A 24,594-nucleotide genomic window follows, 5' to 3' on the forward strand; every position below is an offset into this window, starting at 1 on the left:
CTGTACCAGCCTGACTGTGGTCCTGAGGGAGAAACACGCCCCCTACTGGTACCTGGGACTTCCCAGTAATACCAGTTACGCTCCTTCGTGCTGTAATAAAGACATTTCTACCTTGAACACTATTTCATATTTCATTACAAAAATACAGAAGATCTGGTTATAGGGTGTTATCCTGGATTCTGACAACAGCTACACAGTGTGATCTGATGCACATCTGAAAGCCTACCTATCCAGCTGTAACTGCTACCTTGGCAGAGCTGAACAGCAAGGCAGACATTTATGACTAGGAATGTTGCATCAGAGGAGGTTCTTACTGAAAAAGATTCAGATGTCTGTCTTTCATCTTTATCCTAATTACCTTAAGGTGGATGCCTGCTGGGCAGGACCACAGACTAGGATTTTCCTGTTCAGGGAATGTTCTGGAGGAAGAATGACCCACTGAATTTAGGAGGTGGCCTCTGTCATGGAAGCTTCACTGACCGATGATAAAGAGTCCAGGACAGAGGGTGCACCAAGCTGTAACTGTCTGAGAATATGCTTTCTGTAAAGTGGCTGACATGCCTCATTGTCACAAGTGTACTGACCTGTCTGGGTGACTCAGCAATCCTCTGACTTGTTCAGCAAATTCTCTGGAAGGAACTTAAGTTACATCCTAACTTGTAGCTGCATAAGTGACATAAAAGGAGAAGTAAAGAACAGTTTTGAGGAAAACACCATGGAATTGCCTTTGCAAACTCTGATTAATAAAGGAGTTTCTATTTTACTTCCTTCCAACTTCTCCTCCAGAGAAAGATCTTTTTTCACTGAATATTCTTTTTTGTTTCTTTCTTCCCTTTTTTTTTTTTTTTTAAAGTGGAGCGAGTTTCTCCAGACTTCAAAGGGAGATGTGTGAAGGAAGAACTTATCTTTCTGCCTCTTACCATGTTGGGTCACCAGAATCTTATCAGCAAGAAAGAGGAATCACTGTTCAAGTAAAGGGAAAACACATCTGGCAAATATCAGCATTTTAGCACATTAAGGCTGTGTTTAAAGACAAAAATTGAATGTTGTGTTACCTTATTTTTGTCAGTAGAAGCCTGAGGGATGGGGACCCTGAAAGAGGGAAAGAGGGGCCTCCAACTTGTCTCGCTCCCTCAATCTCTTCGCCCTTCATCCTGGCGAGATACACCCCAGAGCAGGCCAAGTGATCTTCAGGATTTTAAGCTTCTAGGTAGGGCCTTGAGTCTCAGCAGTTGGCTTAGAGGTCCCTGGGCATTGATTGACTGCCTTTATAGAAGTCAGCCCTAATCTACAATTCAACCATCCATCCATCCATCCATCTTCTCATTAATTCATTCAGTAAACTTTATTGGGTAACTATTATGTACTATGAGTCAGGTGCTAGTGGGAGATATGATAAATAAAAGATAGTCTCTTGTCTTCGTGGAGCTTACAGTTTGGGTGGTGAGACAGACCCACTGGCCATAATGATATAGTGTGACAGGGGCTAAGAGTAAAAAAGGATGCCATGGGGACCAGCAGGAGGGCACCCAACTCAGCTTTCAGGGGCTTCTTGCAGGACATGTGTCTGAGGGAGACATGAAGGGAAAGAAGGAAGAGAAAGTCATAAAGAGAAAGGTGGAGAACAGGGAAAAGGTGTTCCAGGTGAATGGACCAGCCCACACAAATATGCCAGAGCTGAGAAGGGCTTTCCACTGTCATAAAAATGGAGGAAATATCTGTACTTTAAAAATAAACAAACAAAGCCCCCTATTTTGTATCTTTCTGTATAATTCTTAAGGCATAAAGATCCTAGACCTTATTTTTTTGCAGAGGTAAAAATGACAAAATACCATACAGAGGTATTTCTTCAAACCTTTCTCATCTCTGTTTACTTTCATATCACACAGTGCTGAGCCCTAAAGATACCTATTAAATGACTGTTTGATTTCAAGCATCTCCTTTATCTGAGTTCACTAGGAAAAGTTGTGAAGTGAGTAATGACCTAAATAACCCAGTAAAGGAAGACAACCAGGCTGAATTACCTGGGACATAAAACACCTTCCTTTTCCCCACTAGGTTTCCTCCCCCGCCTCCTCTGTCCAGCCCCGCCATGATTTAATAGCCTTTCTTAACTCTTGCTCTGTTAATCCTAGGTTAGATTAACTCATCGCAAATGGATAAAATGACCTGGTAATTTCCCAAACTTCCATTGCCCAAGTTCATCAGTCAGCCCACTACAGGATGCATACAATTTTCCATGGAAATAGCCTTAAAAGTGGACTTAACAAGCCTTGACTATACTGAGTATTTTTAACATGTTTTGCCATTCTCATAGCTAGGGCTGTAAAAATGCAGTTATGAAGAAGCAAGGAACAGAGAGATTCAGCCACTCGCTACTGGGACCAACCTTAGGACAGGTGGCTCAGTTACATCATCTTTGCTCATTGCAATCACCTTGAAGAGTGGCATCATTATTGCCATTTTACAGATAAGAAATCAGAAACACTAAGGGGTTATGCTTCATACCCAGGTTACACAGCCATGCAGAGGATTTAGCGTGATGCCTGGCACACCAGCGAGCACTTAATAAACATTCACAATTGCATTACAAATGGTGGACTCAAGAACTGGACCGGGACCGTCTGGCTCCAAAGCCCATTCTTATTCCAGTACATTGTTTTCTCAGGAAACTGCTAAACACTGGGAGAGCAGTGGGAGGAGTTACAAGCTGGAGGGAATTCACTTTGCATCCTTCTGTCCCCAGGTCAAATCTATGGGGCAGGGAACAGAGAAGGGAACATGTGGGAATTCTCCACTGTTAATCTGTCAGTGCTGAGGGAAGGCAGAGCGAAGATCAACAGACCCCATGTCTGCCTCTTGCTGAAACCAGACATCACATCTATCTCCCATGTCTCTGTGAGGCTTCCATGGCTGTTTTCTTTTCTTTTTTTAAATAGATAAATAAATTTATTTATTTAGGGCTGTGTTGGGTCCTCGTTGCTGCACGCGGGTTTTCTCTAGTTGCAGAGAGCTTGCGGTGCACAGGCTTCTCACAGGCTTCTCACAGGCTCTAGAGCACAGGCTCAGTAGTTGTGGCGCACGGGCTTAGTTGCTCCACGGCATGTGGGATCTTCCCGGACCTGGACCAGGTCTCAAACCTGTGTCCCCTGCATTGGCAGGCGGATTCTTAACTGCTGCACCACTAGGGAAGTCCCCCATGGCTGTTTTCTATAAAAGGGTTTACGTAGCTTGTGATTCTGAATCAGGGCGCCTTCTACCTGCGGTGTCTGGAACAGGGGGTGGGGGGAACCAACCCACTTTGCAGATCTGGAGGATTCAGGCAAAAATCCTCCACTGACCTTAAACCAGACATGTTGAAAGAATGCCTGATGTGCCATAAAGTACAGTTGAGGTGGTGGTGCCACCTCTGTGTTTAATTTCTACAGGGTGGTATTTTTGTGGGGGTATATAAACAGTGACCACAGTAAATGTGCTGAAGAGAAACAAAAGGGAATTAATTGGCCAGTCCCTAGGTGAAGTAAATTGTATCTCTTGGAATTCTTATCCTCTGTCAATACAGTTTTCCCGTGTGCTGACTCCAGGGTTTTCGTGGGGCCTCTTAGAGATAAGATGAAAAAAAATAGAGGAAGAGGGAGTATTTGGAAATAAGTAGGAAAAAGCAACAAAGAGGAAAAAATTTTATAACTCATAGAGGACCATGATTATGGTTGAAATGACTCAAAAGGAATTGCTACTTCTCTCCTTTCAGATCCCACAGCTACAAGAAGCTCAAGACACAGAGATGGAGCTTAAGATGTTTAAGTTTTGTTGGCAAGAGTTATATTAATGAAATACTTCACACTTGCAAATGTACTTGTTTTTTCAGGCTTAAATTAATGAAAGAAAACTTGCTATTTGGAAGGAAAAAGGAAAGAGTACTTACCTTTGTATCCCAAAATGGCTACTGTGATTGTTAACAAGGCACACAAAATGTATAATAATATGATAGAAAACTTCAGTGCCCAGTTATTTTTACATTTGGTACATTGTGTTCCTTCCTGAATACCTGTAAGAAAAGTCAAATCTTAATAATAGTAACCAAAAAAACATTTCAAAAGTATCTTTTTGCATTTTGGTTCAAATACTGTAACTAAGAATATAGTTTTTACATATGCCCTACTATAGGATGAGTGGTATTTTAAAATTAAACATACTTGAGCAACACAACCACTTTAAATCTCGCCATTATTATAAACGTATTTAATGACTTGAAAATAGAGAACTTTGTCTCATAGAACAGTTTCAAGATCACATTCCATTATGATAATTATAATTTCAATAAAGATCTCTACATGACAAGAGATTTAAAACACCCAAATCTACTTGTGTCAGCCATTATTGGACCTACAGTAATTCAGACACAACCAACAACAACAACAACAAAATTGTGACTTGTCCCTTGATGTTTGTTTCAGTGGTGTGCTCGAGCTAGTTCCTACTGGCTTGCAAGAGTCAATTGTCAAATTTGTAGGAATTTTGGGAACTGGTTGTTAAACGGTTGGCAGCTTGAAATCAACCCTGCAGGGAGTATTTACACCATGGAAATTGGCAAACACTACAAATGATGCCCTCCCACACCCTCAATTGCTTTACCAGCATGCCACTGGCTATACTGTACTATAACCTATAGCAGAAAATATAGGTAATTTTATGATTAAAATGCTCCATATATAACCATCTCTGTACACTACATATGTACAGAAAACAGACACTGACCCTTATTTAAGTTATCACAGTGATTTAAATATCAACTAGGGAACAACCAGAAAAACCAGACATTTTTGATGCGAGGAGGTAAATTTTTAGTGCTCACAGCTGAACTTTTTGAAAAACATTCTAGTCTAAGTGGTAAACCACCAACACTTCTGCAAGTGACTCCAGAAACTAACCCATAAAAAAGGGAACTTGCCATCGGACTGATGAGAAACACAGAAGACAAAGACTCTTGACATTTTAATGTGAAAATCACATTGTAAGGAGTATCACGAGAGTCTTCCTTTCCCTATGTGTGTCTTACTAATAGCGTCTCCCAGGAGCAACAGCACATAAAGGACTGATCTTCTATGATTGTGCTCAATAACTTTTGATGGGCAAATTGTGAAGATTAAGCCACAGCTGAAGTTTCTCTCCTTTGGTTTGTAATTTTACGCATTGTGCCCTTCTTTGGTGAAAAGAGTTCTTCAGCTGTGTTTAATGCAAAATGATGAGAGAAGCAGCATAGAACAATGACTCAAATTAAGTTTCAGGGTTTAACCAATCCCTCCAGTGTTCTGGGCTATACACCCAAGGGGAGGGGGCTCAATCTGTCTGTTCCATGACTTAGAGCAATGATTCTCAAACTCTGCGGTGCACTGGATTCACTCGAAAGGCTTGTTGAAACACAGCCTTTCTAATTCAGGAAGTCTGAGAAGGCGCCTGAGAATCTGGATTTCTAACAAGTTCCCAGGGGCTGCAATGCTGCTGGTCTGGCCGCCATGCTTTAGAACAGTGCTTCTCAAACCGTCAAGTGCTTACAAATCACACTGTTGAAATGCAGATTCTGATTCAGCAGGTCTGAAGCAGGAGCTAAAATTCTGTATTTCTAACAAGGTCCAGGAGATGCTTCGTTGGAGGAACACATTTTGAGGAGCTATGGTTTGTTTTAGAAGATGGTCATGCTGGATCAACCTTGGTGAGCCAATTCCTTGAAGGTAAAGCTGTAAAGTCAGACTTATTGATCAAACAGACCCAGAGTTAATCAGCTTCTCAGCATCGCAGTTTTCTAATTTCTTTGACTCCTTTTCCTTTCCATCCTCCTCCTTCCATTGCCACCTGGATGTTTCAGTGCCATCTCTCGTGTCCAAAACTGACCTTGGTACTAGCCCTACCAAACCAGATCTCCAGCTTTCACCACTTTTTTATTTCCATCCAATCTAAATACTCCTACCATCCCAATCCCCCAGGTGGTCAAACTCAGACACCTTGAAGTCTTCTCTTATACTTATTCTCTAACTCAATCAGTCATCAGACCCCGCTAATCTTCCTGCGGATATTTTTGTCATGATCATCTCATCCACAGTTTATTGATGTTCGCTTACTGCCTACACTGTGCCAGACTCTAATATAGGTACTGTACATCACCTTTAATTCATATAATAACCCTTCAAGATGGCATGGTAGTGAGAGCTGAAATGACATCCCATAGACATCATAGCCAGGATTCGAACCTGGGCCTGTCTGACTCCAAACGCCATGACCTCTCCCCTACGCCATGGTGCCTCTCTGGTCAAGCTTTCCTATCCATTTCCACTGCCACCATCCTAGTGTGAGATCTTCTGATCTTAGTGGAAGATTCTTCTTCCATTCCCACTGGAATCCAGCCTCACCCTGTAACAAAATACTGCTGACCTCATGATGATGCCAAAAAGAAAAAAACAAAAACAAAGAAAACTTTCAATCGTTCACCCTTAACTAAAGGGTGAACACACACACACACACACACACACACACACACACACACACACACCCCTGCTCGTAAGCTCTCTATAATCTGGCAGTTTAAAATGAAACAAAGACCCCTTATACCCAGTTAGAGTGAGCATATTTTTGGAATTGGGAGTGGGGGAAGCACAGGTAGACCCAGAGATATGCCACATCTCATGTTCAGAAAACAATTAACTTGCTTTGGTGGCAACTGTAAAACACAGAAGGAGGACAGACCCAGGGATGCTGTAGAAAGATTGGATGACACTTTTATGGTTGATGGAGGGTTTCATTCCTTTTGGATTTTAGGACTGTGGTGGGTGAACTCTTTATGCCTCTCCAGGGCTATTTCTTTCATTCCATTAGAAGAGCCTCAGAAGATTTGGTCAGAGGGCAGATGATGATAGATAACAGAATTTGGGGCTAGAGCATTGCTTAGAGGTCATCCGGTCAAGCATCATTGTGTTACTGATGTGGAGAGTGAGGCCGGCAAGGTAAAGCAGAATCAGAAGGAACGTGCCCTGATGTCCAGGGCAGGGGTCCTTTCCTCCCCTTCTCACCATGCGTGCTGGTGCTGTGTTTGCCACTGGATATCTTGTGCACGTGGTCTTCATGCAGATCTGCTCCCAGACAGTTGTCACTGCTTCACATGCTGAAGAACAAGGGTCACTTCATAGTGACACACATTTCTCGTTGCTGACTCTATCAGCATTTAATCAACATCAGATGGCACCGCCTGGTCTCCCGTCCTACTTGACACAATTTCTCTGTCTTGTTTTTTCTCCCTCCCAAGACTTATTTTTCATAAGAATTCTGTTTTATCTTTCCCTCTCTGCCCTCCACTGGGAGGACATCTGGCCAAACATACGGATGCCTACTACAAAGAGACCCTGCTGGCTCACGTAGCTGGGGGACCCCCTCCTCCTTGAACCTAGATGGTCACAAAAAACATTCAAGAGAGACATCCCCCTGTTACCAGCCTTTGTAGTGTTTGTTTTCTTAGCATTACTTTCCAGAGACGGGGGACTCTGTTCCCATTGCGAGGGGCCGGTAGGAAGGGCAGGGAATGGATCTGCAAGGCTGCAGATAAGAGATTCTAGGTCAGGAAGTGAAGCAGTTCGCCCCTCACCACCGAGAGAGCCAGCTTATCACAAAACCTGGCCCAAACAGCACATCCACAATTCAGCAGGCCACAGGCAGAACGTGCCTGCAGGACCCATGCCCTCCCATGGGTTACCCCTCCTGCTCTATCCCCACTGAACTCAAGGCTTGGCTTGTGTTCTGAATGCATTTTCCAGTGTCCAAGTCTTCATTATACAAAAAACATTGGGGAGGCCAAAGGAAGCCAGAATCACTCTGGTTAACTCCTTGAGTATTCTACGAAGTTCAGAATAGGCTGACAATTTGATCCCAGCCCCAGTGTGCAAACTCAAAGTTCCCTGTGTTGCCCTGCTTCCAATAACACGTTTTAAGTAAGAAGATGGGGGTCAGTGCGGCCGCCGATCAGGGTATGGTGAGCTGGTTGGAGAGAATAAGTGAAACACTGCAGGAATGACAGTGCAGAAGGCCAGAAAAATTCACCAGCAAAGAGAATTCCTTTCTGCTGTGGTTCTCCATAAAGAGCCCTCCCAAGTTCTGTGGTCCTGGCCCCAGTACAGTCTGTTTTGCCAATCATTTTGGAAAACAAAAGAGTCTCCTTCACTATCATATTTTTCTACCATCACCAAAAGAGGGCTCTCTGTTAACATGGCTGCGTGCTGATCAGCGCCCTTCCTCCTTAAGTGAAGGCCGGCGCTGTGGGCGAGTGCACGGCACTTCCGGGCTGTCTTAATTATCATAAATGTCCAGAGCTCAGTGGTGTTGCCATAAAGATCATGTTACCTTAGAGAAGCTTCAAAAAGCTGGTAGCCTGCAAAATCCAGAAAACCACAGGTTTTGATCTGAGTTTTGCAGTGACCTTTTCATGTGGTTTTTTTACAGTTATTAATCTACTGCCTGGTGGCATATATTCCCATAAGCCCATGAGAATGATTTGGGCCTAACGGTAAAACTGATGATTCAAATACATTCCTATCATTAAAATGCCCTCAAAAGCAACAAAACAGTAAGAGTTAACATCCTAGTTAGTTATTTGGATGTTGTGCAACATCACTAGAACAGAAGCTAAATACATAAAACACTTTATCCCACGAATAATTAGTTTTTCCTTATTATAAAGGCTATTTACTAAATGATGGGATATGGATTTATTTAGTATTTTTTAAAAAGTATTAATGAGTATTTAGTTCCCCAAATACAAATCCCAGCCGTGGACAACTTTTTATGCCAAGTTTCTTAAATAATGTAGAGAATCATGGTAACAGAATGAGGACAAGAATTAAAAATAAAATCACTTTCTGTGCAAAATAAATGAAGCCTCACAGCATCGCTATATTCAGAAAGATATATTCAAACCAGAAAAATGATTTAGAACAGAGTTTTATGAATTTGAACTCTTCAGCATTCATCCTGAGCTTATATTAATATTCTGCACATTTACCAAAGGTATAGTTTCTTTCGTTAAAAATTTTTCATGTATATATTAAAAGAGGCAGCCAGTTCTGGTTTGGTTTCAATGTAAAAAAAATATTTATTATTTGTTTAAAATTTATAATGTATACCCTGCCTGCTATAAAAGAATTGTAGAGGCAAAAGCCAGATAATGATGCCACTCAGAAAATATAACATCTGCCAGAATGTACAGTGTCTCAAAAGAACGCAATTACTTTCTCTTTGTGGTTTTTATAATAGGAAATCCTTTATTATATGAACTGTACACAAATGCCTTCAGTTCTGAGGAGTGGAATCCTAGGTCCAGGGGGAGTTCATCCATCACATCTCTTACATATGTCCCTCCTGGCTGGCCCCTTCCTCCTGGCTCTCTTCCTATTCATTTTATTCCATGGGCACAGAGTGAACTGTCAACCATCCTAATGATACACTTCAGCAGCCCTGACTAACTTCATTATCGGCACCACCAAACAATGTCCTTCTGTGATTAGGCGTTGAATCTTTTAATTAAAAGGACACATGAAAATTTGGCTCCAGCTTGGACCATCAAGAGTCTGTCATATAATTGAGCTGGACACTTAGACTGCACAGGTATTTGGAGGAAAGCCACCAGATATTTGTTTAGTGGATGAGAGTTTGCTATTGCTGCAAACTCAAAGAGGAATTGGTAAGGATGGCGGCCAGTCTTGAGTACTTGATGTGTACCACGTCCCCCTGCCCAGCTACTTTCAGTCCCTTTAATAACCCTGCCAAGTAGGACTTCTGACCCTGATTTTATAGATTTTTAGGAAAGTGGGGGTCAGAGAGGTTGAGCACCCAAGCTAGTGAGTGGCTGAGCTGGGAGCTGAACCCAGATGATCACACGTTGCTTCCCTAAGCTTGCTGACCTTCAGAGGTGGAAAGCAAAACAAAGCAAGGAGAAGAATGCCTAATGAGATAAACTGTAGAAGGTGGACAGGTTAGACTTTAGAAGTGTTCTGTCAAAATACAGGAATGCAGAAACGTCCTTTCAAATGTTGACAGATATGCCTTTCTCAGAAATAAGCAGGAAAATTTAGTCTCCAGGAAGTTAACTATTACAGGCCTGAGGTTTCTACAGGCTGTAATTTCTCTTCCTATTCTGTGGTGACATACTTGAGCAGCAAGTTAATTCCACCCTAAATAAATCCTCATTATCTCTGTGAGACGTCACGACTGGCTTGGAGGTTTGGCTGGTAAGGTCTGTTAGCCCCTCAGGGGAATCATCCCCCAATGGTGGTGAAATTTCTGGAATGGGGTGACCTGGGAAGAGAAGGTAGCTTGATAATTTCAAGGCAAACTATGAGACATGTAAGGGCTTTGAGCTTGAAACCAAAACAAGTTGGTTGCCCCTACTGAGTTTTCTTCTGAAGTTCTAGTTCACTGAAATAGGAGCCTCAAAAGTCAATGGTGCACTCATCTATGGACCCAAATAATTGCTGGTGGTTCAAGCCTGCAGGAGTTGGGAGAGAAAAGTTAGTGGAAAGGAAGGAGGTGAAAGAAGGATTTATTGAGTGGTAATAAAAATTTATGTAGCCTCTTAACCCCCTTTTTAAAAAAACCTGTCTGGGGACTTCACTGGTGGCACAGTGGTTAAGAATCCACCTGCCAATGCAGGGGACACGGGTTTGATCCCTGGTCCAGGAAAGATCCCACATGCCGCGGAGCAACTAAGCCCATGCACCACAACTACTGAGCCTGCACTCTAGAGCCCGAAAGCCACAACTACTGAGCCCGCGTGCTACAGCTACTGAAGTCTGCATGCCTGGAACCCGTGCTCTGCAACAAGAGAAGCCACCGCAATGAGAAACCCACGCACTTCAACGAAGAGTAGCCCCTGCTCGCTGCAACTAGAGAAAGCCCGCGCGCAGCAATGAAGACCCAACGCAGCCCCCAACCCCCCCCAAAAAAAACCTGCCTGGAGTACTTTGGAAAAAAACAATTCTTTTTACAAATGCCAGCTTGACCCCATGGTTCAGAAATCCACTGCCACAGTAACAGCTCCAGGTGGCTCAAAGTAGATACCAAGAAGCTCACCACCTAGCATCCTCTGACCACCCAGGTCCTCGGAACCTCACAGCCTGAGGACTTCAGCGGTCACCTCAGCCAGTATCCATCTTACCAGTGAGGAAACTGCAGTCCAATGAACTTCTCTGCCCTCCAGGCTGTCCCGGGCTTGAGGACTCAGGTCTCCAGATTCTCTGCCAAAGTTCTTTAGACCCCAAAACACAGCCCACCATACTTCTTTCTCGCTACATCCCATTTATTCAAGAAACAAGGATGGAGCACCTAGTCTGTACCAGGCGCTGAGTAGAACAGTGAACAAAACAGACAACAATCTCTGTCCTTATGGAATGTACACTCCGGTGGGAGGATATTTTAGTATGTTGGAAGGTGCTAACGGCTATGGAGAAAAATAAAGCAAGGACTGGACAAAGGGCACGTGGGAGAGGAGGTGGATGGCAGTGTAAGCAGGTGGTCAGAGAAGGCTTCAGGGAGTAACATCGGGGCCAAAGCTTGAAGGAGCTTGGGGTGCTGGGCGGGGACCTCATGGCGCGGCCTCAGCGTCTGCCTGTCTCCTCTCTACATCTTGAGATTCGCCCCCCTTCTCCCTGCAGCACTCTTCTCTCTACCAAACGACTTCTATTAGAAGCCGTTTAATTTCCTCACAAATTTCCTCCTGGATGAACCCTCTTCTAATAAGCCTTGCCCCGAGCCCAGCTGGGCCTGGACCCCTTCGGCTCCTCTGCGGTTCACATTGCATAAATCTATTAGGCTCATTTGTACGGTTTTCAAGTAATTTAAATGCCATCTCCCTGGCTATGACCATGGTATGGGAATGCAATTGTTCTGCTGTGCTGCTTTTGCATTTCTCTGAACAAACCAGACCCCTCTCATACCCTGTACGCCCTGCAGATTCACGAATATGGACCTGGAGTGTAGAGCCCGCCACGGGCAGACGGGCTCTGGCACCCCCTCAGCCAATCCTAGTCAAACAAACTGGCAGCAGCACCAGGTGTGAGGATTTCACAACCTTCTCTTCCACTCTGTGTCCAGCCTCCTCGGTGAGGGGTGACACGCTGAGCTCAGTGTCCTGCAGGCCAGGGTGTGACGTCCTGAGAGAGGCATTCAGCTCAGGGCCTGACAGTCAAAACGCAGACATACAGGACACCTTCCAACCAAACACTCATGAACCCATGGCTAGAAAGGAAGCATTTCCTTTTCACCACTGGGGAAGGGGTATGCGGTGGGATTTACTAACCAAAGAAATGCAAGCTGTTCCCAGAGACCCTTCCCAGCCGCAGGGCTACAGCTCTCACAGAACTAAATCTGACAGGGCAGAGGTGAGAAAGCAAACCCACAGTCCAACATTTGCCTTGAGGTGCTTGCTTTAAAAAGTGTCATTTTAGGGCAGCTGAACTGAGCGGGCAAGTCTCAGTTAATGATAGCGTATTTGTTGTTGATTACTGAGGCAGTGTTGGGGCATGTGGAAATTATGCTTTGGAGCAGGTGCTGGCGGAAAAAAAAAAAAAAAACCCACTATCTCTCACATATCTACTTGACTTTTTTTAAACCAAAAAACGAGTGTTTTGATGAAAAAAAAAAAAAAGGACCTCAATGTAAGTGAAAATATCAATCAGCCTGACAGACACTCCTCAGTCCTGTATGAATATGTGTTTTTTACTTTCTTCAAGTGAAGACGATAGTTGAGGACACTTAAATTAAGGGAAAAGTGAGCCAGACAAGGCGACAGATTTTCCTGTCGGCACTTTAAAGTAATTAACTATTCTGTGGTGACGGTAGCCTCCGTTCTGAACCTTGATGAGAAGTCAGTCGACTTGAAATGACCCAGATGAGGGGGGAAAAAGCTGGTAAAAATAATGAGGAAAATGAGAAGGCTCTATTTTACAGACCATGGGACCAGTGATGAAGGGGGTGTGGCCCCCGGATTCAGTGAAGAGCATCTGTTCACCAGCTTGGTATTCACACTTGTTATTAAAACTGGACAAAGGACAGAAAGAGGAAGAAATTTTTCATGGAGCAGACAGCCCTGGCTGTAGAGGTCAAAGGAATGAAACTGAAAAATATAAGTGGAAAATCACTACACCGACAAGTCAGAAGGCATGCAATTATAATTAAAAGTAAAGTAGGAGAGCAGCTTCAAGATGGCGGAGGAGTAAGACGTGGAGATCACCTTCCTCCCCACAAATACATCAAAACTACATCTACATGTGGAACAACTCCTACAGAACACCTACTGAACGCTGGCAGAAGACCTCAGACCTCCCAAAAGGCAAGAAACTCCCCACGTACCTGGGTAGGGCAAAAGAAAAAAGAAAAAACAGGGATAAAAGAATAGGGACGGGACCTGCACCTCTGGGAGGGAGCTGTGAAGGAGGAAAGGTTTCCACACACTAGGAAGCCCCTTCACTGGTGGGGATGGGGGGTGGGCGGGGAGGAAGCCTCAGAGCCACGGAGGAGAGCGCAGCAATAGGGGTGCAGAGGGCAAAGCGGAGAGATTCCCGCACAGAGGATCGCTGCCAAACAGCATTCACCAGCCCGAGAGGCTTGTCTGCTCACCCGCCGGGGTGGGCGGGGTCTGGGAGCTGAGGCTCGGGCTTCGGAAGTCAGATCCCAGGGAGAGGACTGGGGTTGGCTGCGTGAACACAGCCTGAAGGGGGCTAGTGCACCACAGCTAGCCGGGAGGGAGTCCGGGAAAAAGTCTGGAGCTGCTGAAGAGGCAAGAGACCATTGTATCGGGGTGTGCGAAGAGAGGGGATTCAGAACACCGCCTAAATGAGCTCCAGAGATGGGCACAAGCCGCGGCTATCAGTGCGGACCCCAGAGACGGGCATGAGACGCTAAGGCTGCTGCTGCAGCCACCAAGAAGCCTGTGTGCAAGCACAGGTCACTATCCACACCTCCCCTCCCAGGAGCCTGTGCAGCCCACCACTGCCAGGGTCCCGTGATCCAGGGACAACTTCCGTGGGAGAACACACGGTGTGCCTCAGGCTGTTGCAACGTCATGCTGGCTTCTGCCGCCGCAGGCTCGCCCCACATTCCGTACCCCTCCCTCCCCCCAGCCTGAGTGAGCCAGAACCCCCTAATTAGCTGCTCCTTTAACCCCGTCCTGTCTGAGGGAAGAACAGATGCTCTCAGGCGACCTACATGCAGAGGCGGGGCCAAATGCAAAGCTGAACCCTGGGAGCTGTGTGAACAAAGAAGAGAAAGGGAAATTTCTCCCAGCAGCTTCAGGAGCAGCGGATTAAATCTCCACAATCAATTTGATGTACCTGTATCTGTGGAATACCTGAAGAGACAATGAATCATCCCAAAATTGAGGCAGTGGACTTTGGGAGCAAGTATATACTTGGGGTTTGCTTTCTGCATCTAATTTGTTTCTGGTTTTATGTTTATCTTAGTTTAGTATTTAGAGCTTATTATCATTGGTAGATTTGTTTGTTGATTGGGTTGCTCTCTTCCTTTAAAAATTATTTTTATATATATAAATTTTTTTTCCCTTTTTCTCTTTTTGTGAGTGTGTATGTGTATGCTTCTTTGTGTGATTTTGTCTGTATAGCTTTGCTTTTGTCATTTGTCCTAGGGTTCTGAATGTCTTTTTTTTTTAGTATAGTTTTTAGCACTTGTTATCATTGATGGATTTGTTTTTTGGTTTGCTTGCTCTTGTCTTTCTTTCACTCTTTTTTCTATTTTTAATAATTTTTTTCTATTTTAATAACTTTATTTTTATTTCTTTCATTCTTTTTTTTCTCCCTTTTCTTCTGACCTGTGTGGCTGACAGGGTCTTGGTGCTCTGGCCAGGTGTCAGGCCTGAGCCTCTGAGGTGGGAGAGCTAAGTTAACGACACTGGACCACCAGAGACCTCCCGGCTACATGTAATATCAAATGGCGAAAGCTCGCACAGAGATCTCCATCTCAACGCTAAGACCCAGCTCCACTCAATGACCAGCAAGCTACAGTGCTGGACATCCTATGCCAAACAACTAGCAAGACAGGAACACAAACCCACCTGTTAGCAGAGAGGCTGCCTAAAATCACAATAAGTTCACAGACACACCAAAACACACCACAGGACGTGGCCCTGCCCACCAGAAAGACAAGATCCAGCCTCATCCACCAGAACACAGGCACCAGTCCCCTCCACCAGGAAGCCTACACAACTCACTGAACCAACCTTAGCCACTGGGAGCAGACACCAAAAACAATGGGAACTACGAACCTGCAGCCTGCAAAATGGAGACCCCAAACACAGTAAGTTAAGCAAAATGAGAAGACAGAGAAATACACAGCAGATGAAGGAGCACGTAAAAACCCACCAGACCAAACAAATGAAGGGGAAATAGGCAGTCTACTTGAAAAAGAATTCAGAGTAATGATAGTAAAGATGATCCAAAATCTTGGAAATAGAGAAAATACAAGAAACGTTTAACAAGGACCTAGAAGAATTAAAGAGCAAACAAACAATGATGAACAACACAATAAATGAAAATAAAAATTCTCTAGAAGGGATCAATAGCAGAATAACTGAGGCAGAAGAATGGATAAGTGACCTGGAAGATAAAATAGTGGAAATAACTACCAAGAGGAAAATAAAGAAAAAAGAATGACAAGAACTGAGGACAATCTCAGAGACCTTTGGGACAACATTAAATGCACCAACATTTGAATTATAGGGGTCCCAGAAGAGGAAGAGAAAAAGAAAGGGACTGAGAAAATATTTGAACAGATTACAGTTGAAAGCTTCCCTAATATGGGTAAGGAAAGAGTCAAGTCCAGGAAGAACAGAGAGTCCCATACAGGATAAATCCAAGGAGAAACATGCCAAGACACATATTAAACTATCAAAAATTAAATACAAAGAAAAAATATTAAAAGCAGCAAGGGAAAAGCAACAATTAACATATAAGGGAATCCCCATAAGGTTAACAGCTGATCTTTCAGCAGAAACTTTGCAAACCAGAAGGGAGTGGCAGGACATATTTAATGTGATGAAAGGGAAAAACCTACAACCAAGATTACTCTATCCAGCAAGGATCTCATTCAGATTTGATGGAGAAATTAAAACCTTTACAGACAAGCAAAAGCTAAGAGAATTCAGCACCACCAAACCTGCTCTACAGCAAATGCTAAAGAACTTCTCTAGGCAGGAAACACAGGAAGAGGAAAAGACTTACAATAACAAACCCAAAACAATTAAGAAAATGGTAATAGGAACATACATATCAATAACTACCTTAAATGCAAATGGATTAAATGCTCCAACCAAAAGACATAGACTGGCTGAATGGATACAAAAACAGGACCCATAAATATGCTATCTACAAGAGACCCACTTCAGACCTAGAGACACACACAGACTGAAAGTGAGGGGATGGAAAAAGATATACCATGCAAATGGAAATAAAAAGAAAGCTGGAGTAGCAATTCTCATATCAGACAAAACAGACTTTAAAATAAAGACTATTACAAGAGACAAAGAAGGACACTACAGAATGATCAAGGGATCAATCCAAGAAGAAGATATAACAATTGTAAATATTTATGCACCCAACATGGGAGCACATCAATACATAAGGGAAATGCTAACAACCATAAAAGGGGAAATCGATAGTAACACAATAATAGTAGGGAACTTTAACACCCCACTTTCACCAATGGACAGATCATCCAAAATGAAAATAATTAAGGAAACACAAGCTTTAAATGATACATTAAACAAGATGGACTTAATTGATATTTATAGGACACTCCATCCAAAAACAACAGAATACATTTTCTTCTCAAGTCCTCATGGAACATTCTCCAGGATAGATCATATCTTAGGTCACAAATCAAGCCTTGGTAAATTTAAGAAAATTTAAATCGTATCAAGTATCTTTCCCAACCACAACGCTGTGAGACTAGATATCAATTACAGGAAAAAAATCTGTAAAAAATACAAACACATGGAGGCTAAACAATACACTAGTAAATAACCAAGAGATCACTGAAGAAATCAAAGAGGAAATCAAAAAATACCTGGAAACAAATGACAATGAAAACACGATGACCCAAAACCTATGGGATGCAGCAAAAGCAGTTCTAAGAGGGAAGTTTATAGCAATACAATCCTACCTCAAGAAACAAGAAACATCTCAAATAAACAACCTAACCTTACACCTGAAGCAATTAGAGAAAGAAGCACAAGAAAACTCCAAAGTTAGCAGAAGGAAAGAAATCAGAAAGATCAAATCAGAAATAAATGAAAAAGAAATGAAGGAAATGATAGCAAAGATCAATAAAACTAAAATCTGGTTCTTTGAGAAGATAAAAAAAATTGATAAACCATTAGCCAGACTCATCAAGAAAAAAAGGGAGAAAACTCAAATCAATAGAATTAGAAATGAAAAAGGAGTAGTAACAACTGACACTGCAGAAATACAAGGGATCATGAGAGATTACTACAAGCAACTATATGCCAATAAAATGGGCAACCTGGAAGAAATGGACAAATTCTTAGAAAAGCACAACCTTCTGAGACAGAACCAGGAAGAAATAGAAAATATAAACAGACCAATCACAAGCACTGAAATTCAAACTGTGATTAAAAATCTTCCAACAAACAAAGCCCAGGACCAGATGGCTTCACAGGCGAATTCTATCAAACATTTAGAGAAGAGCTAACACCTATCCTTCTCAAACTCTTCTAAAATATAGCAGAGGAAGGAACACTCCCAAACTCCTTCTACCAGGTGACTATCACCCTGATACCAAAACCAGATAAAGATGTCACAAAATAAGCTACAGACCAAAGGCCAATATCACTGACGAACACTGATGCAAAAATCCTCAACAAAATACTAGCAAACAGAATCCAACAGCACATTAAAAGGATCATACACCATGATCAAGTAGGGTTTACCCCAGGAATGCAAGGATTCTTCAATATACTCAAATCAATCAATGTAATAAACCATATTAACAAATAGAAGGAGAAAAACCATATGATTATCTCAATAGATGCAGAAAAAGCTTTTGACAAAATTCAACACCCATTTATGATAAAAACCCTCCAGAAAGTAGGCACAAAGGGAACTTACCTCAACATAATAAAGGCCATATACGACAAACCCACAGCCAACATCGTTCTCAATGGTGAAAAACTGAAACTATTTCCTCTAAGATCAGGAACATGACAAGGTTGCCCACTTTCACCATTATTATTCAACATAGTTTTGGAAGTCTTAGCCACAGCAATCAGAGAAGAAAAAGAAATAAAAGGAATCCAAATCAGAAAAGAAGAAGTAAAACTGTCACTGTTTGCAGATGACATGATATTATACATAGAGAATCCTAAAGATGCTACCAGAAAACTACCAGAGCTAATCAATGAATTTGGTAAAGTAGCAGGATAGAAAATTAATGCACAGAAATCTGTTGCATTCCTGTACACTAATGATGAAAAATCTGAAAGAGAAAATATGGAAACACTCCCATTTACCACTGCAACAAAAAGAATAAAATACCTAGGAATAAACGTACCTAAGGAGACAAAAGACCTGTACCCAGAAAACTATAAGACACTGATGAAAGAAATTAAAGATGATACAAACAGATGGAGAGATATACCATGTTCTTGGATTGGAAGAATCAACATTGTGAAAATGACTATACTACCCAAAGCAATCTACAGATTCAGTGCAATACCTATCAAACTACACCGGCATTTTTCACAGAACTAGAACAAACAATTTCACAATGTGTATGGAAACACAGAAGACCCCGAATAGCCAAAGCAATCTTGAGAAAGAAAAACGGAGCTGGAGGAATCTGGTTCCCAGACTTCAGACTATACTACAAACCTACAGTAATCAAGACAGTATGGTACTGCCACAAAAACAGAAATATAGATCAGTGGAACAGGAAAGAAAGCCGAGAGATAAACCCACGCACATATGGTCACCTTATTTTTGAAAAAGGAGGCAGGAATATACAATGGAGAAAAGACAGCCTCTTCAATAAGTGGTGCTGGGAAAACTGGACAGCTATATGTAAAAGAATGAAATTAGAACACTCCCTAACACCATACACAAAAATAAACTCAAAATGGATTAAAGACCTAAATATAAGGCCAGACACTATAAAACTCTTAGAGGAGAACATAGGCAGAACACTCTATGACATAAATCAAAGCAAGATCCTTTTTGATCCACCTCCTAGATAAATGGAAATAAAAACAAAAATATACAAATGGGACCTAATGAAACTTAAAAGCTTTTGCACAGCAAAGGAAACCATAAACAAGACGAAAAGACAACCCTCAGAATGGGAGAAATTATTTGCAAATGAAGCAACTGACAAAGGATTCATCTCCAAAATTTACAACCAGCTCATGCAGCTCAATATCAAAAAAACAAACAACCCAATCCAGAAATGGGCAGAAGACCTAAATAGACATTTCTCCAAAGAAGATATACAGATTGCCAACAAACACATGAAAGAATGCTCAACATCACTAATCATTAGAGAAATGCAAGTCAAAACTACAATGAGGTATCACCTCACACCCGTCAGAATGGCCATCATCAAAAAATCTACAAACAATAAATTCTGGAGAGGGTGTGGAGAAAAGGGAACCCTCTGCACTGTTGGTGGGAATGTAAATTGATACAGCAACTATGGAGAACAGTATGGAGGTTCCTTAAAAAACTAAAAATAGAACTACCATATGACCCAGCAATCCCACTACTGGGCATATACCCTGAGAAAACCATAATTCAAAAAGAGTCATGTACCACAATGTTCACTGCAGCTCTATTTACAATAGCTAGGACATGGAAGCAACCTAAGTGTCCACCGACAGATGACTGGATAAAGAAGATGTGGCACATATATACAATGGAATATTACTCAGCCATAAAAAGAAACGAAATTGAATTATTTGTAGTGAGGTGGATGGACCTAGAGTCTGTCATACAGAGTGAAGTAAGTCAGAAAGTGGAAAACAAATACCGTATGCTAACACATATATATGGAATCTAAAAAAAAAAAAAAAAGGTTCTGAAGAACCTAGGGGCAGGACAGGAATAAAGGCACAGACGTAGAGAATGGACTTGAGGACATGGGTAGGGGGAAGGATAAGCTGGGACGAAGTGAGAGAGTGGCATGGACATATATACACTACCAAATGTAAAATAGATAGCTACTGGGAAGGAGCTGCAGAGCACAGGGAGATCAGCTTGGTGCTTTGTTTCCACGTAGAGGGGTGGGATAGGGAGGGTGGGAGGGAGACACAAGAGGGAGGGGATATGGGGATGTAAGTATATGTATAGCTGATTCACTTTGTTATACAGCAGAAACTAACACACCATTGTAGAGCAATTATACTCCAATAAAGATGTTAAAAAAAAATAGTAAAGTAAGTGGGGAAAGTATATGCTTATTATCATTTCCATGCCTACGTAAAGAGTTCATAAATGAGTGTTAAATTTAGAAAATTGTGTAAAACTGATATAACTAGATGAAAAGATAGGTAAGTACCTACATTTGTATGTACACACACACATACAGAGTGACTTTCTTCAGACGGTAGAGATGTTTTTAAAGAAAGGATTTCCAAGGCAAAATTCAAATTCACGATTTCCCATCATTTCTCAGGGGTGTGTTGGAGCCAGCTTACACTGACTGGTGACAGCTAACTGTTCTTGTTTTTTAAATAAATTTATTTATTTTATTTATTTATTTTTGACTCTGTTGGGTCTTCGTTGCTGCGCTCGGGCTTTCTCTAGCTGCGGTGAGCGGGGGCTACTCTTCCTTGCAGTGCGCAGGCTTCTCACTGCAGTGGCTTCTCTTGTTGCGGAGCACGGGCTCTAGGCCCGCGGGCTTCAGTAGTTGTGGCTCGTGGGCTCTAGAGCACAGGCTCAGTAATTGTGGCGCGTGGGCCTAGTTGCTCCACGGCATATGGGATCTTCCCGGACCAGGGGACTCGAACCCATGTCCCCTGCATTGGCAGGCGGATTCTTAACCACTGCGCCACCAGGGAAGCCCCAGCCAAATGTTCTTATCTCTTCACACCCCGTGTTCAGAGACTTTAGTTGACAACTTGAAGCTGGTCATGCTGGGAGTATTTACACCACAGAAATCAGCAAACGCTACAAATCAGGGCTTTGGCCTCCTGGAGAATTGGTTGTTAAAGTTGGCCAGCATGCTGTTCAACCTGGTGCAGCTGACCCATCACATTTAAACAAGTGAAACAACTGTTCTGTCCATAGAATCACATGAGAAGTTCAGGATCACTGGCCCTGTCAAGCTGGACATGGTGGAGTCTCTACTGGACCGTTGTTCCTTCTCTCCCCTCAAGGTAGTAGAGATAGCGCACATGCTCCTATTGGTGATTTGTGCACATTAAAAGTTTTGCATTTAAAACTTGCATGGAAAGTTCATAAATTACAAATTCATCATATCAGTGGGACATAATATCAGTGAGATAGTCTTATATTCTCAGTGAAACTGACAATGTTTATTTTAGGGTTCAATTCCCACATGTCTGTTAACTTCATACCAGGGACACAACTTCGACTAAACTCTGACCAGCCACCCTGAAAACTAATTTCTTTCTCATGTGGAGGAAGGGATTTCGAATGACAACCCTCAGAGTCTGGAAGATATTCTCTTGGCCTCCTAACATCATGCAGGAATTAAAACCCCACCTGCTAGGCAGAAAAAAATCCAAGAGTCCAAAGGAGCATGAAACTTCTGTACATTTTTAAGATGCACAAATGTCTGTGACAGCAACAGATGGACCCAGAAACAGAAAGAGGAGAACATTAGAAATACACAAGCTGAGCCGCTTAGAGTGGAGGCCGGGTGCCTTTTGAACTTGACCTCTTAGAGCAGAGAACTGCAAAGTTTGGTCAGGGCCACATCAGCTCTGGTCCATTATTCAACGGATATCAGAGATGCAGAAAATATATACACAATTTCATACGATATAAAATTCTTAGGGTAAAATCACTTAATTGTATTTCATGCTCGAAGAAATGAATTTTATTGCCCAAATGGCTAAACAGCTTCTAACTAGGGCTGCAAACTGGTTAAACAGGCTGAAAGAAGAGGCTTTGGACAAATGCTTCACAATACTGTCCAATCCACACCTAGCTCAGGGTTTTCTCCACCACCCCCGTGAATCTGGAATTTGGAATTAATATCAGGATCACCCACCAGGGAGTCATTCATATATTATATTTCTAATATGCAACTCTATTGGTTTACATGAACTCCTAGAAATCTGTATATAGTTTAGAACTCAGTGTGAGTTCACTGCTTATTATTCTTTAAAATCTCTTGTGGCAAAAGAGTCCCTCTTGGTTAAGAAGATGTAGCTGTCTTGGGTGGCCACTACACAATGGGATGCCAGGGATGGGCTCAGCTTGGCAGACCAAGGACACACACCCCATCTAGAACGGGGCCTGAGCAGGGCTCTTCCTTCTTGGGGAAGCAAAGCTTCCCAACCCTACTGTTGGAAAAGCCACTTGAAGCTCAGGTCCTAGGGATGACAGGCCAGCAGTGTCATCTGGTGAACACAAAGAGAGCACTATTTCATTAACTTCACATTATGCATGGCCCTGGAGAGGAACTGAAAAAGAAAGATTCAGTGATTCACAAAACGTCTGTTCCTAAATGAGGAATCAGATGAAGTCTGGACTTAATAGCTCCAGCTACTTTGCAATGTTCATTCCTGCTGGAAAGCAGTTGTGTTATAGCAGCTAAGCTAGTAAAGACAACCAGCCACCTGTAAATACAACCTACTGGTTGCCCTGAAACAATGCATCCCTTTATACAGCACTTAGAGGAAACAACACCTAATAAACAACACCTAGGAAAGCAAAGAAACATATACTACGGTAAAAGGAAACATCCCACTTACAACCATGGTTATGACAGTGCTTATAAAATTAGAAGCACTAATTCATTAGGGTATACAGCACCCTAAATGACTGTGTGATTGTGCATTTACTAAATTTTATCTATAGGACGGTTGCATAGGAGTAAATCTTCCTGGCTTTGAGTTTGTTTCCATCCCTGCTTACTTGCCAGACACACATCCCAAACTGGGCACAAATCATCTAAGAGAAATGTTTATCCAAATGGAACTGGAAAAGTCAGGGGCTCCAGGCAGGCCCTGGGGCTCTGGGAAGGGCCCTTCTTTCAGTGACTTCTGCTGTACAGGCCCAGGGTGGGATGGAAAGGATCACACAGTAGGGCACGGAAACAAGATTTCTTTTTTGAGGAAAAGAACAAAGCTTGTGATTATCTAGTCAGAACAGGAGAAAGGGGACAGCTGTGACAACAGGGAAATGAAAGTAAGCAACAACAGGCTTCACGAAATAGACTGTAAGGAAGGTTCCTACCATCGAGTCATTTGTGTCCCAACGAGCTGGGAAACCCTGAGGTGGAGTGTTGGTGCTTCACTTGCTGGGACACAGAGATGATACAGATTATTGCTGTTAGTAATGAAGAGGCGGCTCTAGAGAGTGAAGGAAAAACAAACTAGAACATGAAACGAATATCTGCCCAACAGTCTTGTTAATTACTTGGACATCTAGGGCAAAATCAAACCAGTATGTCAGGCAGAGAAAGGAGTGCCAATCTAGTATCCACTATTAAAATGTGGTGATTCTTATTTACCAAAGGGCCAATCTGCTTCCAATACTAAGGTTTTATAGCTGCACCTGGTCCTCAGAGCAGGGCAGGACTTCACTCCCCTTCCCCTCCCACCCTTCCCCACAGCCAAGTACATCATGTGGCACGAAAACTGGGAACCAAACAATGGGGCTCCCTCCTCGTCAGATGTACCCCACTTGGGCGCACTATATCCAGACAATGAAAGCATCCCCCTTTAGTAGATGTATTTCAGAGTCCTTCTACAACCTCAACTCCCCTCCCTCCATGAACTCTCTTGAAACATAAAACAGGTAATAAACTGAAGAGAACAGCACTATCTCCTTTAAGTCAAGCACCACAGTGTTGAGGTCACTGAGCCACAGCTGTGAGCAGGCTATTCAAACCCTTAAGTTGGTGCAGAAGTTGGTGCAAAATAGTTTCCTACCTACATCATTTTGTAGGGTACGACCAAAAGTGTTATTTACTGACACCAGGTAATAGAATTCACGCAAGGTCAAGCAGTGTGTGATTCAAAGGAACACCTCCAACTACTTCCTGCCAAGGGGGACATTTGATGCTGTGACACAGGAAGTGTATCGATGTCTCATGAATAGGAGATCCAAAATGGATGTCTGATCTTCTAGCAGAAAAAGGGTCTGGCCTAACAGGATAAACCTCCTCCCATCTTTAAAGGAAACAGATTACAGCTCTGTTGCAAAACCTAATGAATCCCTCTGAGAGACTGATATTGTTAAATTAATGAAACAAGGAGGCCATCAGACTGAGGTGGCTCTAATCCCGGCAAGGCCTATGGAAGCAAACCAAAACCTGAACCTGAAATGCCTCAAGGTTACGAAA

General features: G+C 42.6%; 1 protein-coding gene and 1 long non-coding RNA gene across 7 annotated transcripts in view; one reads left to right on the plus strand and one right to left on the minus strand.

Annotated features, from left to right (window-relative positions):
- The window catches only part of LOC309640258, an 83,895-nt gene extending 79,976 nt beyond the window's left edge, over positions 1 to 3,919 (plus strand). For 4 of the 5 annotated variants that reach the window (XR_014252128.1, XR_014252129.1, XR_014252130.1 and 1 more), the window contains one exon: positions 3,752 to 3,919. This is a non-coding gene — a long non-coding RNA (uncharacterized lncRNA). The other variant, XR_014252132.1, reaches the window with a different exon arrangement.
- COLEC12 (collectin subfamily member 12) overlaps positions 1 to 24,594 on the minus strand; it is a 198,169-nt gene that overhangs the window by 45,552 nt on the left and 128,023 nt on the right. For both annotated transcript variants that reach the window (XM_082418683.1, XM_082418684.1), the window contains one exon: positions 3,926 to 4,048. In XM_082418683.1, the coding sequence (XP_082274809.1) occupies positions 3,926 to 4,048 (123 nt within the window). The remainder of the gene's footprint in view (positions 1 to 3,925; positions 4,049 to 24,594) is intronic.

Source organism: Balaenoptera physalus, assembly GCF_965194825.1.
Source record: "Balaenoptera physalus genome assembly, chromosome: 12".
Taxonomy (NCBI): domain Eukaryota; kingdom Metazoa; phylum Chordata; class Mammalia; order Artiodactyla; family Balaenopteridae; genus Balaenoptera; species Balaenoptera physalus.